The sequence below is a fragment of the Sinocyclocheilus grahami genome, unplaced genomic scaffold, assembly GCF_001515645.1.
Source record: "Sinocyclocheilus grahami isolate Dianchi unplaced genomic scaffold, SAMN03320097.WGS_v1.1 scaffold67.1, whole genome shotgun sequence".
Lineage (NCBI taxonomy): Eukaryota > Metazoa > Chordata > Actinopteri > Cypriniformes > Cyprinidae > Sinocyclocheilus > Sinocyclocheilus grahami.
In genome coordinates this window covers 346556-358823 of record NW_015505246.1, presented here as the reverse complement: position 1 = coordinate 358823, position 12268 = coordinate 346556, and the positions used below count along the sequence as shown (strand labels likewise).

General features: G+C 37.7%; 1 protein-coding gene across 1 annotated transcript in view; it reads left to right on the top strand.

Annotated features, from left to right (window-relative positions):
- The window catches only part of itpr1a (inositol 1,4,5-trisphosphate receptor, type 1a), a 44930-nt gene that overhangs the window by 29101 nt on the left and 3561 nt on the right, over positions 1-12268 (top strand). Inside the window, exons 37-58 of the mRNA XM_016272085.1 lie at positions 710-858; positions 1115-1226; positions 2353-2388; positions 3185-3232; positions 3467-3590; positions 3672-3844; positions 4484-4667; positions 4892-5145; positions 5397-5597; positions 5730-5840; positions 7180-7275; positions 7427-7555; positions 7951-8046; positions 8144-8336; positions 8422-8544; positions 8649-8824; positions 8980-9144; positions 10452-10641; positions 10745-10834; positions 11350-11462; positions 11540-11705; positions 11803-11963. Coding sequence (XP_016127571.1) covers positions 710-858; positions 1115-1226; positions 2353-2388; positions 3185-3232; positions 3467-3590; positions 3672-3844; positions 4484-4667; positions 4892-5145; positions 5397-5597; positions 5730-5840; positions 7180-7275; positions 7427-7555; positions 7951-8046; positions 8144-8336; positions 8422-8544; positions 8649-8824; positions 8980-9144; positions 10452-10641; positions 10745-10834; positions 11350-11462; positions 11540-11705; positions 11803-11963 — 3090 coding nt within the window. The remainder of the gene's footprint in view (positions 1-709; positions 859-1114; positions 1227-2352; positions 2389-3184; positions 3233-3466; positions 3591-3671; positions 3845-4483; positions 4668-4891; positions 5146-5396; positions 5598-5729; positions 5841-7179; positions 7276-7426; positions 7556-7950; positions 8047-8143; positions 8337-8421; positions 8545-8648; positions 8825-8979; positions 9145-10451; positions 10642-10744; positions 10835-11349; positions 11463-11539; positions 11706-11802; positions 11964-12268) is intronic.

Genomic DNA, 12268 nt, shown 5'->3' with positions numbered 1-12268 from the left:
CCCCCCCCCCCCTATTTATTTATTTATTTGTTAGTTTTTTTCCTTTTTCCTTTTTTTGAATTTGGAGAACAGCAGTGGTGTCAACAATGGCAACAATAATGAATAATTTTTTTACTTTATATACATATTCAAGTGAGGAAATGTATGTCCTGTCTATCATCATCATCATCATCACCATCATCATCACTAATATTTAATACTACTTATATTTGTCAAAAGACTATATTTCTTACATCATTATTTGTGATCCTTCTACTTCATTTTTTAACTCCTTTTTTCTCTCTTATCTGCATTAACCAAATCCACTGGAAATATTTCTAAGCAATCAATGTCATAACAAATGTCTCTATATTATAATTTGTATATGTTACAACCAAATGTTTCTACTTCTACTATTATTATAATACTATTATTATATTATTATCATTTTTCTCTCTCTCTCTCTTGCTATCTATCTGTCCATTTTTATTGTTGTTGTCATTTGTTTTGTTTCCTTCTATTATGTCTGCTGTCATATTTTTCCTTCTGTTGTCTTCTATCATATTTTTCAATAAAAAAAGAAAATGATGTCATGTCAGTGATCACACTTGTTTTTTTCTTATAGTTCCTATCATTAAACCTGCATTCAATTGTTTTGCTTCAGTGCCTTACTTTGTTAGGGTGTGTGGTGAATGTGTGCTTTTGCATGTGTTTGTGTGTGTGTCTGTAGGATATAGTGTCTGCGCTGGAAGAGCGGTTGAGGCCTCTGGTTCAGGCTGAGCTGTCTGTATTGGTGGATGTTCTCCATCGTCCAGAACTGCTGTTCCCAGAGCACACTGAAGCCCATCGCAAGTGTGAGAGTGGAGGCTTCATCTGCAAGTATGATAAACTCTTATTGTCCCTACAGTATCTTCGATATAATAATATATAGAACACCATAATAAAATACGGTATTACTTATTATAGCTTAATACATATTAATAATACAATATTATGCTGTCATTGTTTATGTTTGAATTACACTAGCATATTTTATCTGCTTTTTGTACAGATTGATAAAACATACCAAGCAACTTCTAGAGGAAAATGAGGAGAGGCTTTGTATCATAGCATATTTTATCTGCTTTTTGTACAGATTGATAAAACATACCAAGCAACTTCTGGAGGAAAATGAGGAGAGGCTTTGTATCAAAGTTCTGCAGACACTCAGAGAAATGATGACTAAAGACAGAGGATATGGAGAGAAGGTATTTACAACAAAACTTACAGAAGTGATTCAGCTGTGCTTACAAAAAAAAAAAAATTTCTTAAGGTAGAATACAGATGTGATAGTGTTGTGAGAGGTTGATGGTATCTACACGTACTGTCTTCATTTGTAGTGTGACCTTAATTACAAATGCAAGTTGTGTAAGAGCACCTTTGCTTAAAGTCCCCCTGTAGTCAAATATTTTATCCATTAAAACTTATCTTTGATCATCAAAATTACATATTTAAATGTTTTTTCTTGTGAAAATAATTTTCTCATACCTTAAAATAGCTTGAATGTAACTCTACACCCTTGCCTCATTTACTATACATGGATCTATGAATATGCAATTTAGCCCCGCCTCCACTCAGTCACACCAGCCAGAGCCTCCTGATCCACTGAACTGTAGTAACTGCAAAACAATGGCATACACGGATAATGACTGATAAAACTATGTTTTTACTAGCGAACAACTACAGTGAATACTGTAACATTCGTTAAAGTTACTTACTTGACAATGTTGTGTCCTAAAATGCCTTGAAGACTCGAATACAGCCGTTTGTGATTGTTAATTCGCGCCTGTGAACATACGCGTGTGAAGTGCAGACGCCGATGTGGGAGAGGTGCGTCTGACTCCGGGCTACTTTTACACTGTTGCCACGGGTTATAATGCAAGTTAGTGGTTCTAAATTCACATTAAACTTCAGCTTCATGGGTTTTTTGCTCTGATTTATTTTTGGTTTTGTGCTGGTATTGGTATATTTTGCATGCTAGTGATAGGAATCGATCCCTTGACGTTATTGGTTTGTGACATAGCAAACCAAGGGCTGTTTCAAACCATATTTCTTGGACTACCATTGGGAAACTACAGTTTTAAGGAGAAAATACTCAGCAATGGTGTTGATTAATGGATTGGCACATGGTTTGTCTAAAAGCATATTAAAAACACCACAGACAAATAAACAACATAAAAACTTGATTTTCACTACAGGGGGACTTTAAGTTTGAGTTGATCACATTTCCTCTGTTATATCTTCTTGTCAACGCTCATATCACTAATAGTTACTGGCTTAATTTGAAGTATGCCCACTCTTTCATTAACCCCGTCCTTCACTCCTCTTTTTCAGCTACTGGGATTTGATGATGAGATGGATGTCACTGAGGTTGTCCTCTTTTTGTCATTCATCCCATCTTTCCCTTATTTATTTATCTTATTTTTTTCTCTGCTTTCTTTTTCCATCCTTGATAATCGGAATAGGAAATTTGACCCAAGTACACATATTTTATTAGATGTGGTATGGATGTTGATCTGTTGTGGTTTGGTGTTTCCCCTAAAACAACTTGTTACCACTAAAAAGTAGCAAATCATGATTTGGCCAAACTGTGATGAGAAAGAAAAAAGTATTTATAAAAGGCGCAAGCCATTCAATGTGTATGCCCTACTTTAAAGTCCTGTTTCAATAAGAAATACACAAGAAATTGTGTTCTTCAAACCATTTTATGGTGCTTTAATCGTGCTTCTAATACAGTGTGAGGTTATAGTAAAATTAAAGATTGTTCTGAAAGATTTAGAGACAATCTTTTGATTGTATCTTAATATTTACAAACCATTTGGGTAATAACTGAATATTTGGGCAGTTTGGATATTAACTGCTATGTTACAGACCTTTTATTCTGACCATTACATTCTCATCTTGTACTTAATCTGTCCAATTTTCTACTCTGTTTTACATTATTTTCTGTTTAATCCTAATGTGTATAAGGATTCACTTACATAACTCACTTTCAGAGCATAACTAACTAGTTTACTATGACCTAAATGCATAATTTTAGTAATTTTTTGACTGATGTTAATATAACACCAAGCATGCTGCTAGGATAGAGCTGGAGATTATTGCATGATGATACTCTACTAACTCTGTGTTAGTGTTCTGTTGTCCACTCTGCTCACTCACTCAGGTGGTGGATTTGAGTCTGCCACCAAAACAGCTAGAGGATCGAAGGAGGGTAGGTCACTAACTTCACCTAACCCTGCTCTCCAACCACATATCTGTACCTCTCAGCTGCCCTGGTTCAACTATAACTATTCCTTGAAAATGTATTCCCATTTATGATACTTATTGCTCGAAAGAATACTGCATTACAGTCATGCGGTGAACAAGCCAAAGCAAGAATGGCAAAGAAAAAAAATTCCAAAAAATAAGATGCACATTGAAACACACACTTTCACACTCATCACAGGGGGAGGCCCTACGGCAGCTGCTCGTCAACCGTTACTATGGCTTCAGGAGTGGTGGGCGGAGAGAAAGTCTGACCTTCAGTAACTCCACCCTGGCTTCTGTAGGACCAATCAAAAGCCAGCCAGGTGGGTTCATTTTTCAGTGTAGCTTCTTGGAACATTTGTTATATAATTTAACATAATTTTTGTGTGTTTGTATGAGCTCAGGGGGTTTGAGCAGGGCTGAGATGTCATTGATGGAGGTGCAGTGCCATCTGGACCGTGAAGGAGCGTCTGACCTCGTCATCGATCTTATTATGAATGCTACCAGTGATCGTGTCTTCCACGAAAGCATCCTATTGGCCATTGCACTGTTGGAGGGCGGGAATACCATCATACAGGTCAGAATGGCCTGTCAGTAAAATGATTAAGCGATAGAATTGAACGTTGTGGTATGAAATTATTCAATATTCACTACAGCTTAAAAGATCGGGTCAGTAAGACTTTTATTTTGAAAGAAATTAATGTTTATTCAACAAGTAGGCATTAAATTGAGCAGAAGTGACAGTAAAGTCATTTATGGTGTTCAAATAAATTCTGTTCTTTTGAACTTTTTATTGGTCAAAGAATCCTGAAAAAATTTATCACGATATCCACAAAAATATTGAACAGTACAATTGTTTTCAACATTGGTAATAATAAGAATAAAGAAGAAGAAATGTTTTTTAAACATCAAATCAACATATTAGAATAATTTCTGAAGGATCATGTGACACTGAAGAAAATTCAGAATAAATTAATTTTAAACTATATCTCCAAGCACAAAAGTTATTTTACGTTGTAATAATTTTTCAAAAAGTTACTGTTTTACTGTATGTTTAAATAAATGCGCCTTTGCAAACAGAGACAAAATCATTCACTCAAAAAATCATACTGACTCCAAACTTCTGAACAGTAGTGTATTACATTTGAAGTTCTCCATAGAACATAACATATGAACATAATGGTAAATTTATGTTTGTATTCTTATCTCTTTTCAGCACTCCTTCTTCAAACGTTTAACAGAAGACAAAAATTCTGAAAAGTTTTTTAGGGTGTTTTATGATAGAATGAAAGCTGCTCAGTTGGAAATCAAAGCCACGGTTACCGTCAACACCAGTGACTTGGGCAACAAGCGGCGTGATGACAGCACTCCAGACAAAGATACCCCACAACGCCGGAGAGGTTGGGGTTGTCAGTACTTTATCTCTCATCCTACACTATCTTTCTTTACAATAAATACCACTTAGTTTGATATTTTGTTTTTTGATGCAATGATATTCATGGTTTGAAGTCCAAATACTTGTTGAGAACACTGCATAATGTTATCAAGATTGATATTTAATTTTATGAGAAGATATGTCACTATGAGATTATAAATACGAAATCATCTTTTTCTTCCTCTCCAGAAAAAAATTCAGGTGTCGTGGTGACTGATGATGCCCGTGAGCAGCTGTTGGAGGCATCTGCTGTGACTAAGAAGGCCTACGGTTCGTATCGCCGAGATGCTGATCCTGAGGAGGCTTATGGCACTACTGATGGAGACAAAGGGGGTGGAGATAAAGGAACAGAGCAGGGTGAGATGAGCCCTGTCATTCTCATCATGCAGCCAATCCTGCGCTTCCTACAACTGCTGTGTGAGAACCATAATCGAGATCTGCAGGTGTGTGTGTGATTGTCTGCCTCTCCATCTGTCACATTTATTGCTTTTTTTGTTAATCTAGCAGAGGTTCACTATCTAACCCGAGCCTGAAGGAAATCAATTGATTTGGGGTTCGGTTTTAGGTTAGGTCTCAAACATTTACAGTATCAGTATAGTGTGGTTTCATAGGGTCTTGTGTATGTTTCTAGGTTTGGACTGGTTTTATACATCATGTATGTTTAGAACTTTCTGGGGGGTTTTTTCTCTTGCAGAGTTTTCTGCGCTGTCAGAACAACAAGAACAACTATAACCTGGTGTGTGAAACCCTGCAGTTCCTGGACTGCATCTGTGGAAGTACAACAGGAGGCCTGGGGCTGTTAGGGTTGTATATCAACCAGCATAATGTGACTCTCATTAATCAGACTGTAGAGAGTCTCACTGAATACTGTCAAGGGCCCTGCCATGATAACCAGGCAAGTACACAAACGCTAACACAATCAAGGTTTAGCACCTTTATTCTTCCTCTATTTTCCAATTATAATCTTCCAATTGCTCATAAACATACTTGCCATATTGAATGTGCTCTGTTATGCTTGTTTTTGCAGAATTGCATTGCCACCCATGAGTCTAATGGCATTGACATCATCATTGCATTGATTCTGAATGATATTAATCCACTGGGCAGAAAGAGAATGGATCTGGTTCTAGAACTAAAGGTACATCACTTGACTCTTAAGTAACAACCTTCTCATTTCATAGTAACATCAAATTTGACTATGCAAAGGGGTCAGGCCTTAAGTCCTTTTTGGCTTCTTGTACTTCTGCTGTGATGACAAAGTTGGTCATTTTTAAACTTTTTTTTTATTTACAAAAACTATAGTTGGGTTAGAAGTTGATTACCAATGGATTTACATGACTTTTCTTCTCATTTGTGATTACAGGATATTTAAAATGACTTTTTACTCACAAATAGCAACTTCCACCCACTAAAAGATTGTTGAGCTTGACATAACTAGAAAAATGTGTATTTGTTGTAAGAATTTCCATGCTTTTTAAGATTTTAGTGATTTCCATGACTTTTTCAAAACTAGAAATCACTCTCATATTCTCTTATATAGTTAATTAAAATAAGAAATAGTATATCAGCTTATGTGTTGATTTTTAGCTGTTTTAGCTTCTTTTATCTTCTTTTAAATATTTTAACACATCTTGCAGCTCCCTGTTTAAAAACTACAGCTATAAAGTCTACAGAACATGTTATGTTATGTGAACATGGTAATTTTATATTTAAAGTCCCCATGAAATCAAAAATTTAAGTTTTTTGGGTGTTAGTATCAATATGTTAGTCTTAAGGTTATCTATAAGGCAGTGTGCTCCAAAACAGTGTCAAAATTCGCACTTAGAAGATATAAGCATTCAAAGCTTGCAGTTCGTCACTTCCGCCAAAACGGCTCAACTATTTTTTTTTGGCGTCACATCGTACTTCAGCTTCTCATCAAACTTTCTGTCCAATCAAATGCTCTCTAGAATCCGAAGCGCCCACACCCTACACTTTAAAATAGACGCTGAAGCCGCGGCTGAAATCGGTCACTTATCCACAGAATTAGTATTTTCTGTACAGTGAATGGCATGTAGTGCACTATATAGGGGACAGGGAACGATTCAAACAGTGTAAATATGCTTTCCATTGAGGAAAAAAAGAAGTCTGGTTTCGCGCTGTGTCACGCTAACCACCGCACCGCACACACTCTGCTCCGGTCCAGAGACACGATAGCACAGAGCGGATCACATGCGCGAGTCGGCGCAGACCACAAAATGTATCGGAGCTATTAGAATTCTACACAGAATGCTATATTTTATAGCAATATGGATGAGATTGTGGCTGGCGTGTTTCTAAGCATTTCAGGGGACCTTTAAGTTCATTTGAAGTAGAACAGAGCAAAAATGTAATCAAGATGCTCAGTCTTTTTTTTTTGGACAATCATCTCATAGTAGTTTTATTTAATACTTTGGCCAATTCAATTTCATGTAGCATTATTTGTCCTTTTTCCTTAGAATAATGCATCTAAGCTACTGCTGGCCATCATGGAGAGCCGTCATGACAGTGAGAATGCAGAGAGAATCCTGTACAACATGAGACCAAAAGAACTAGTGAGTATGTTAATTATTATCCAGGTACATCCTGGTTCTGTCATTGCTTTAACTGTATCTTGGAGTCATTCTGTGTAGACAGATAGTAAACCATAAAAATTCTTTGACTACAACATCTGCACAACCCCAGCTGTGTGTGTTCATGTTCAAGGTGGAGGTGATGAAAATGGCCTACCAGCAGGGGGAAACAGAGTTTGAGGATGAGGAACAGGAGAATGGAGAGGACCATGCTGCCTCACCTCGCAATGTTGGACACAACATCTATATCCTTGCTCATCAGGTACATACACACTCCTGTACAACTTTTGCCACATCTATCAGTGTAGGGTATAATGAGAATATTTGTCGTTAATAAATAGTTTCATTTGCAATATATGGTAAATTTTACACTGTGGCAAAAAAAAGTCACAAGTGAAACAGATGAATAGTTTGAATTACGCACGCCACTTCCGTCAGCAAGTTAGATTACCATTTTCTGTTACTGGCTGATAAGCATATTTAGTAACATTTTATTTAATTACCAAAGACAGTTGGCAGTTTTGGGCCCTGCATAAGAACAGTTTATTTAGACTGTGGCCAACTTTTATAGTCAACCACAATACCAAATGTACCTCACTTTATCTAAGAGCAATTCATTAAATTAGTAGTGTGATCTGATTTAACCTGCTATTTCAGCTGTCACGTCACAATAAGGAGTTGCAAATACTACTTAAACCAGGTGGGGAAGACCAGGCCCTGGAGTATTACACTAAACACACTGCACAGATAGAGGTAACACACACAAACACTTTTAACAACTCTTAAAACATGTTTTGTAGTGTTTTTAAAATCCCATCTTATGCTGTTGTATGTGTCTGTGTATAAATAGATAGTCCGGCAGGATCGCACTATGGAACAGATCGTGTTTCCCGTACCAAATATCTGCTCTTTTCTCACAAATGAGTCCAAGCTGCGTGTGTACTATGGTACAGAGAGAGACGAACAGGGCAGTAAAATAAATGACTTCTTCCTGCATGCAGACGACCTCTTCAATGAAATGAGGTGGCAGAAAAAACTAAGAGGTAAATGTGTTTTCATTCTCTAGTGTTTGAAAATGATACATTTTATTATAATTTCTGAAATGTATCCCTCTTATTCTGTTTTTAGTACAGCCAGTGTTGTACTGGTGTAGCCGGAACATGTCGTTCTGGAGTAATGTGTCTTTTAACCTGGCTGTTCTCATTAATCTGTTGGTGGCGTTCTTTTACCCTCTGGACGGAATGAGTGAAAGTGAGTTCCCCTCTGTATTGTCTTTACGAGTCGGGCTTTCTTTCCACAATATCCCTGACCTGTATGAACATTTATACCTTATATGTGGTCTGTGTGTGTTTCAGGTTCACTAGATCCTTCTCTTTCTCTGTTGCTGTGGGTGTGTTTATTGGGCTCGTTGGGGTTTGTGTTGATGTCACCGAGGCCGAACGCAGTGCGAGTGGTGGTCATCTCCAGTGTGCTGCAGCTGGGCTTCTCAGTGGGGCTGCAGCATATGCTGACACTCCTAGGAGCTTTTAATGTAAGATCACGCTCAGACGGACACACATGGGAGGGTTAGATTTTGAGTGCATACAAGTTCACATACAGTCATACACTGTACACAGTTTCTTTACTGATAATCTTTTGTGGTGTCAGTCTGTAGTGACAATCTGACCTCGTTTGGTGTCTGTGCAGGTTTGTAATAAGATGGTGTTCATGCTGAGCTTTGTGGGTAACCGCGGGACATTTACCCGTGGTTACCGGGTGATGGTGTTGGATAAGGAGTTCCTGTTTCATCTGCTGTACCTTCTCATCTGCACTCTGGGCCTTTTTGGACACGTCTTCTTTTACAGTCTTCTGGTCTGTTTGAAAACCTTACACTAACACATTTTTTACTGACATATGCCTAAACAGAAATTAGTGTCTACATGTGTATATATAGAAAGAATTAAATTAAAATATTTATCTAATATTGACCAAATATTGACCTAATTTCATGTTGCATTCAGTCATTTAATATATACTGAACAAAATTATAAACGCAACACTTTTGTTTTTGCCCCCATTTTTCATGAGCTGAACTCAAAGATCTAAGACTTTTTCTATGTACACAAAAGGCCTATTTCTCTCAAATATTGTTCACAAATCTGTGTTAGTGAGCACTTCTCCTTTGCCGAGATAATCCATCCACCTCACAGGTGTGGCATATCAAGATGCTGATTAGACAGCATGATTATTGCACAGGTGTGCCTTAGGCTGGCCACAATAAAAGGCCACTCTAAAATGTGCAGTTTTACTGTATTGGGGGGTCCGAAAACCAGTCAGTATCTGGTGTGATCACCATTTGCCTTACGCAGTGCAACACATCTCCTTCGCATAGAGTTGATCAGGTTGTTGATTGTGGCCTGTGGAATGTTGGTCCACTCCTCTTCAATGGCTGTGCGAAGTTGTTGGATATTGGCAGGAACTGGAACATGCTGTTGTATACGCCGATCCAGAGCATCCCAAACATGCTCAATGGGTGACATGTCCGGTGAGTAAGCTGGCCATGCAAGAACTGGGATGTTTTCAGCGTCCAGGAATTGTGTACAGATCCAACATGAGGTGATGGTCGTGGATGAATGGCACAACAATGGGCCTCAGTCACGGTATCTCTGTGCATTCAAAATGCCATCAATAAAATGCACCCGTGTTCGTTGTCCATAACATACGCCTGCCCAAACCATAACCTCACCGCCACCATGGGCCACTCGATCCACAACGTTGACATCAGCAAAATGCTCACCCACATGACGCCATACATGCTGTCTGCCATCTGCCCTGTACAGTGAAAACCGGGATTCATCCATGAAGAGAACACCTCTCCAAAGTGCCAGATGCCATAGAATGTGAGCATTTGTCCACTCAAGTTGGTTATGACGACAAACTGCAGTCAGGTCGAGACCGAAAGGAGAAGTGCTCACTAACACAGATTTGTGAACAATATTTGAGAGAAATAGGCCTTTTGTGTACATAGAAAAAGTCTTAGATCTTTCAGTTCAGCTCATGAAAAATGGGGTCAAAAACAAAAGTGTTGCGTTTATAATTTTGAATTTTTTATAAAAAAAGAAATACCACTAATATTTAAACCACTAATGTTAACTAATTGTATATTTGTGTGTTCGTAGTTGTTTGACCTGGTGAACAGGGAAGAGACTCTTTTGAACGTTATCAAGAGTGTGACTCGAAATGGCCGCTCTATTGTCCTGACGGCTGTTCTGGGCCTGATCTTGGTCTACCTCTTTTCCATTGTTGGATATATGTTCTTCAAGGATGACTTCATCCTAGAGGTGAACCGCATCCCCAACGGCACTCTGGGTAACCCACATTCACACAGACATATCAAAGCAAATCACAAAGTAATGTTCATACTAGTGGGTGTGAAAATCATTTCTGTTGTATTTGAATATGTGTGTGTCAGAGGAGGGAGTAAATTTGGCTTCTGGTTTCCTGTCTGAGGGGGTCTGCAATGGGCAAAATGGGTCCTGTCTGACTGCGGATGTTGAGGAGGGTGAGCAGTAAAATTCATCCTAACTACTGCATACAGTATTTTAAATAATTAGTCAAAGTAATCACAAATTTTCCCCAAATGAAATGATCATGAGCATAATTGGCATATGTCTATGTTAGACAAGTAAAACATTGCATTTATGTTTTTAGTAAAAAAATTGTTTGTAAAAAGTAATTGTTAGCAATAGCATACAGGTCGGGGCATGATTAGATCTGCTTTTTAAAACTTTTTAAATCTGCTTTTATTAAGTGATTATTATATTATTAACAATATTAATTGATTAATGTACTAAAATTATTATTAATTATTAATTACTATTACATATTAATTAATTTATTAATACTAAAATGACACTTAAAATGGACAACCCTAATCCAATTATTTCAGTCATGTTATCCAATTATTTAAATATTATGTGACTCTTTTTTGGCAATATTTTTTAATCTGACATTTAGTTGTACACTGTAAGTGACTGGAAATAGAGGTTCTACGTTGTGTGTTTTGTGTGTTTATAGATGACGTAGAGCGAGCGTGTGATTCTCTGTGGATGTGTATGATCACTGTACTGAGTCACGGTCTCAGGAGTGGTGGCGGAGTTGGAGATGTTCTGCGCAAGCCATCCAAAGAGGTACACACATGCATATATTTACAATAATTGTTAATTTTTTACATAACCTGAAGCAAAACCCATATGTGTGTTTGCAGGAGCATCTGTTCGCCGCACGCGTCGTGTATGACCTTCTGTTCTTCTTCCTGGTGATCATCATCGTGTTGAATCTGATCTTTGGTGTCATCATTGATACGTTTGCTGATCTGAGAAGTGAGAAGCAGAGGAAAGAGGAGATCCTAAAGACCACATGTTTCATCTGCGGTGAGATGAAGTTGCACAGTTATGCTCAAATGAACATAAATGTGCCTTCACATGTGATTGGGGATTTATTTTTTGGGTAATCTGCTTGTTCACCCAGGTCTGGAGAGGGATAAGTTTGATAATAAAACAGTGACGTTTGAGGAGCACATCAAGGAAGAGCACAACCTATGGCATTACCTGTACTTCATTGTGCTGGTGCGGGTCAAGGACTCCACTGAATACACAGGCCCTGAGAGCTACGTCGCTCAGATGATCAAGGTGAGAACATACATGATAACATTATTAAAAAGCTTTTATGAGGAGATGCTCAAAATCAAGACCCAAGGGGAATATACTGTATATATACAGTGGGTACGGAAAGTATTCAGACCCCCTTAAATTTTTCACTCTTTGTTATATTGCAGCCATTTGCTAAAATCATTTAAGTTCATTTTTTTTCCTCATTAATGTACACACAGCACCCCATATTGACAGAAAAACACAGAATTGTTGACATTTTTGCAGATTTATTAAAAAAGAAAAACTGAAATATCACATGGTCCTAAATATTCAGACCCTTTGCT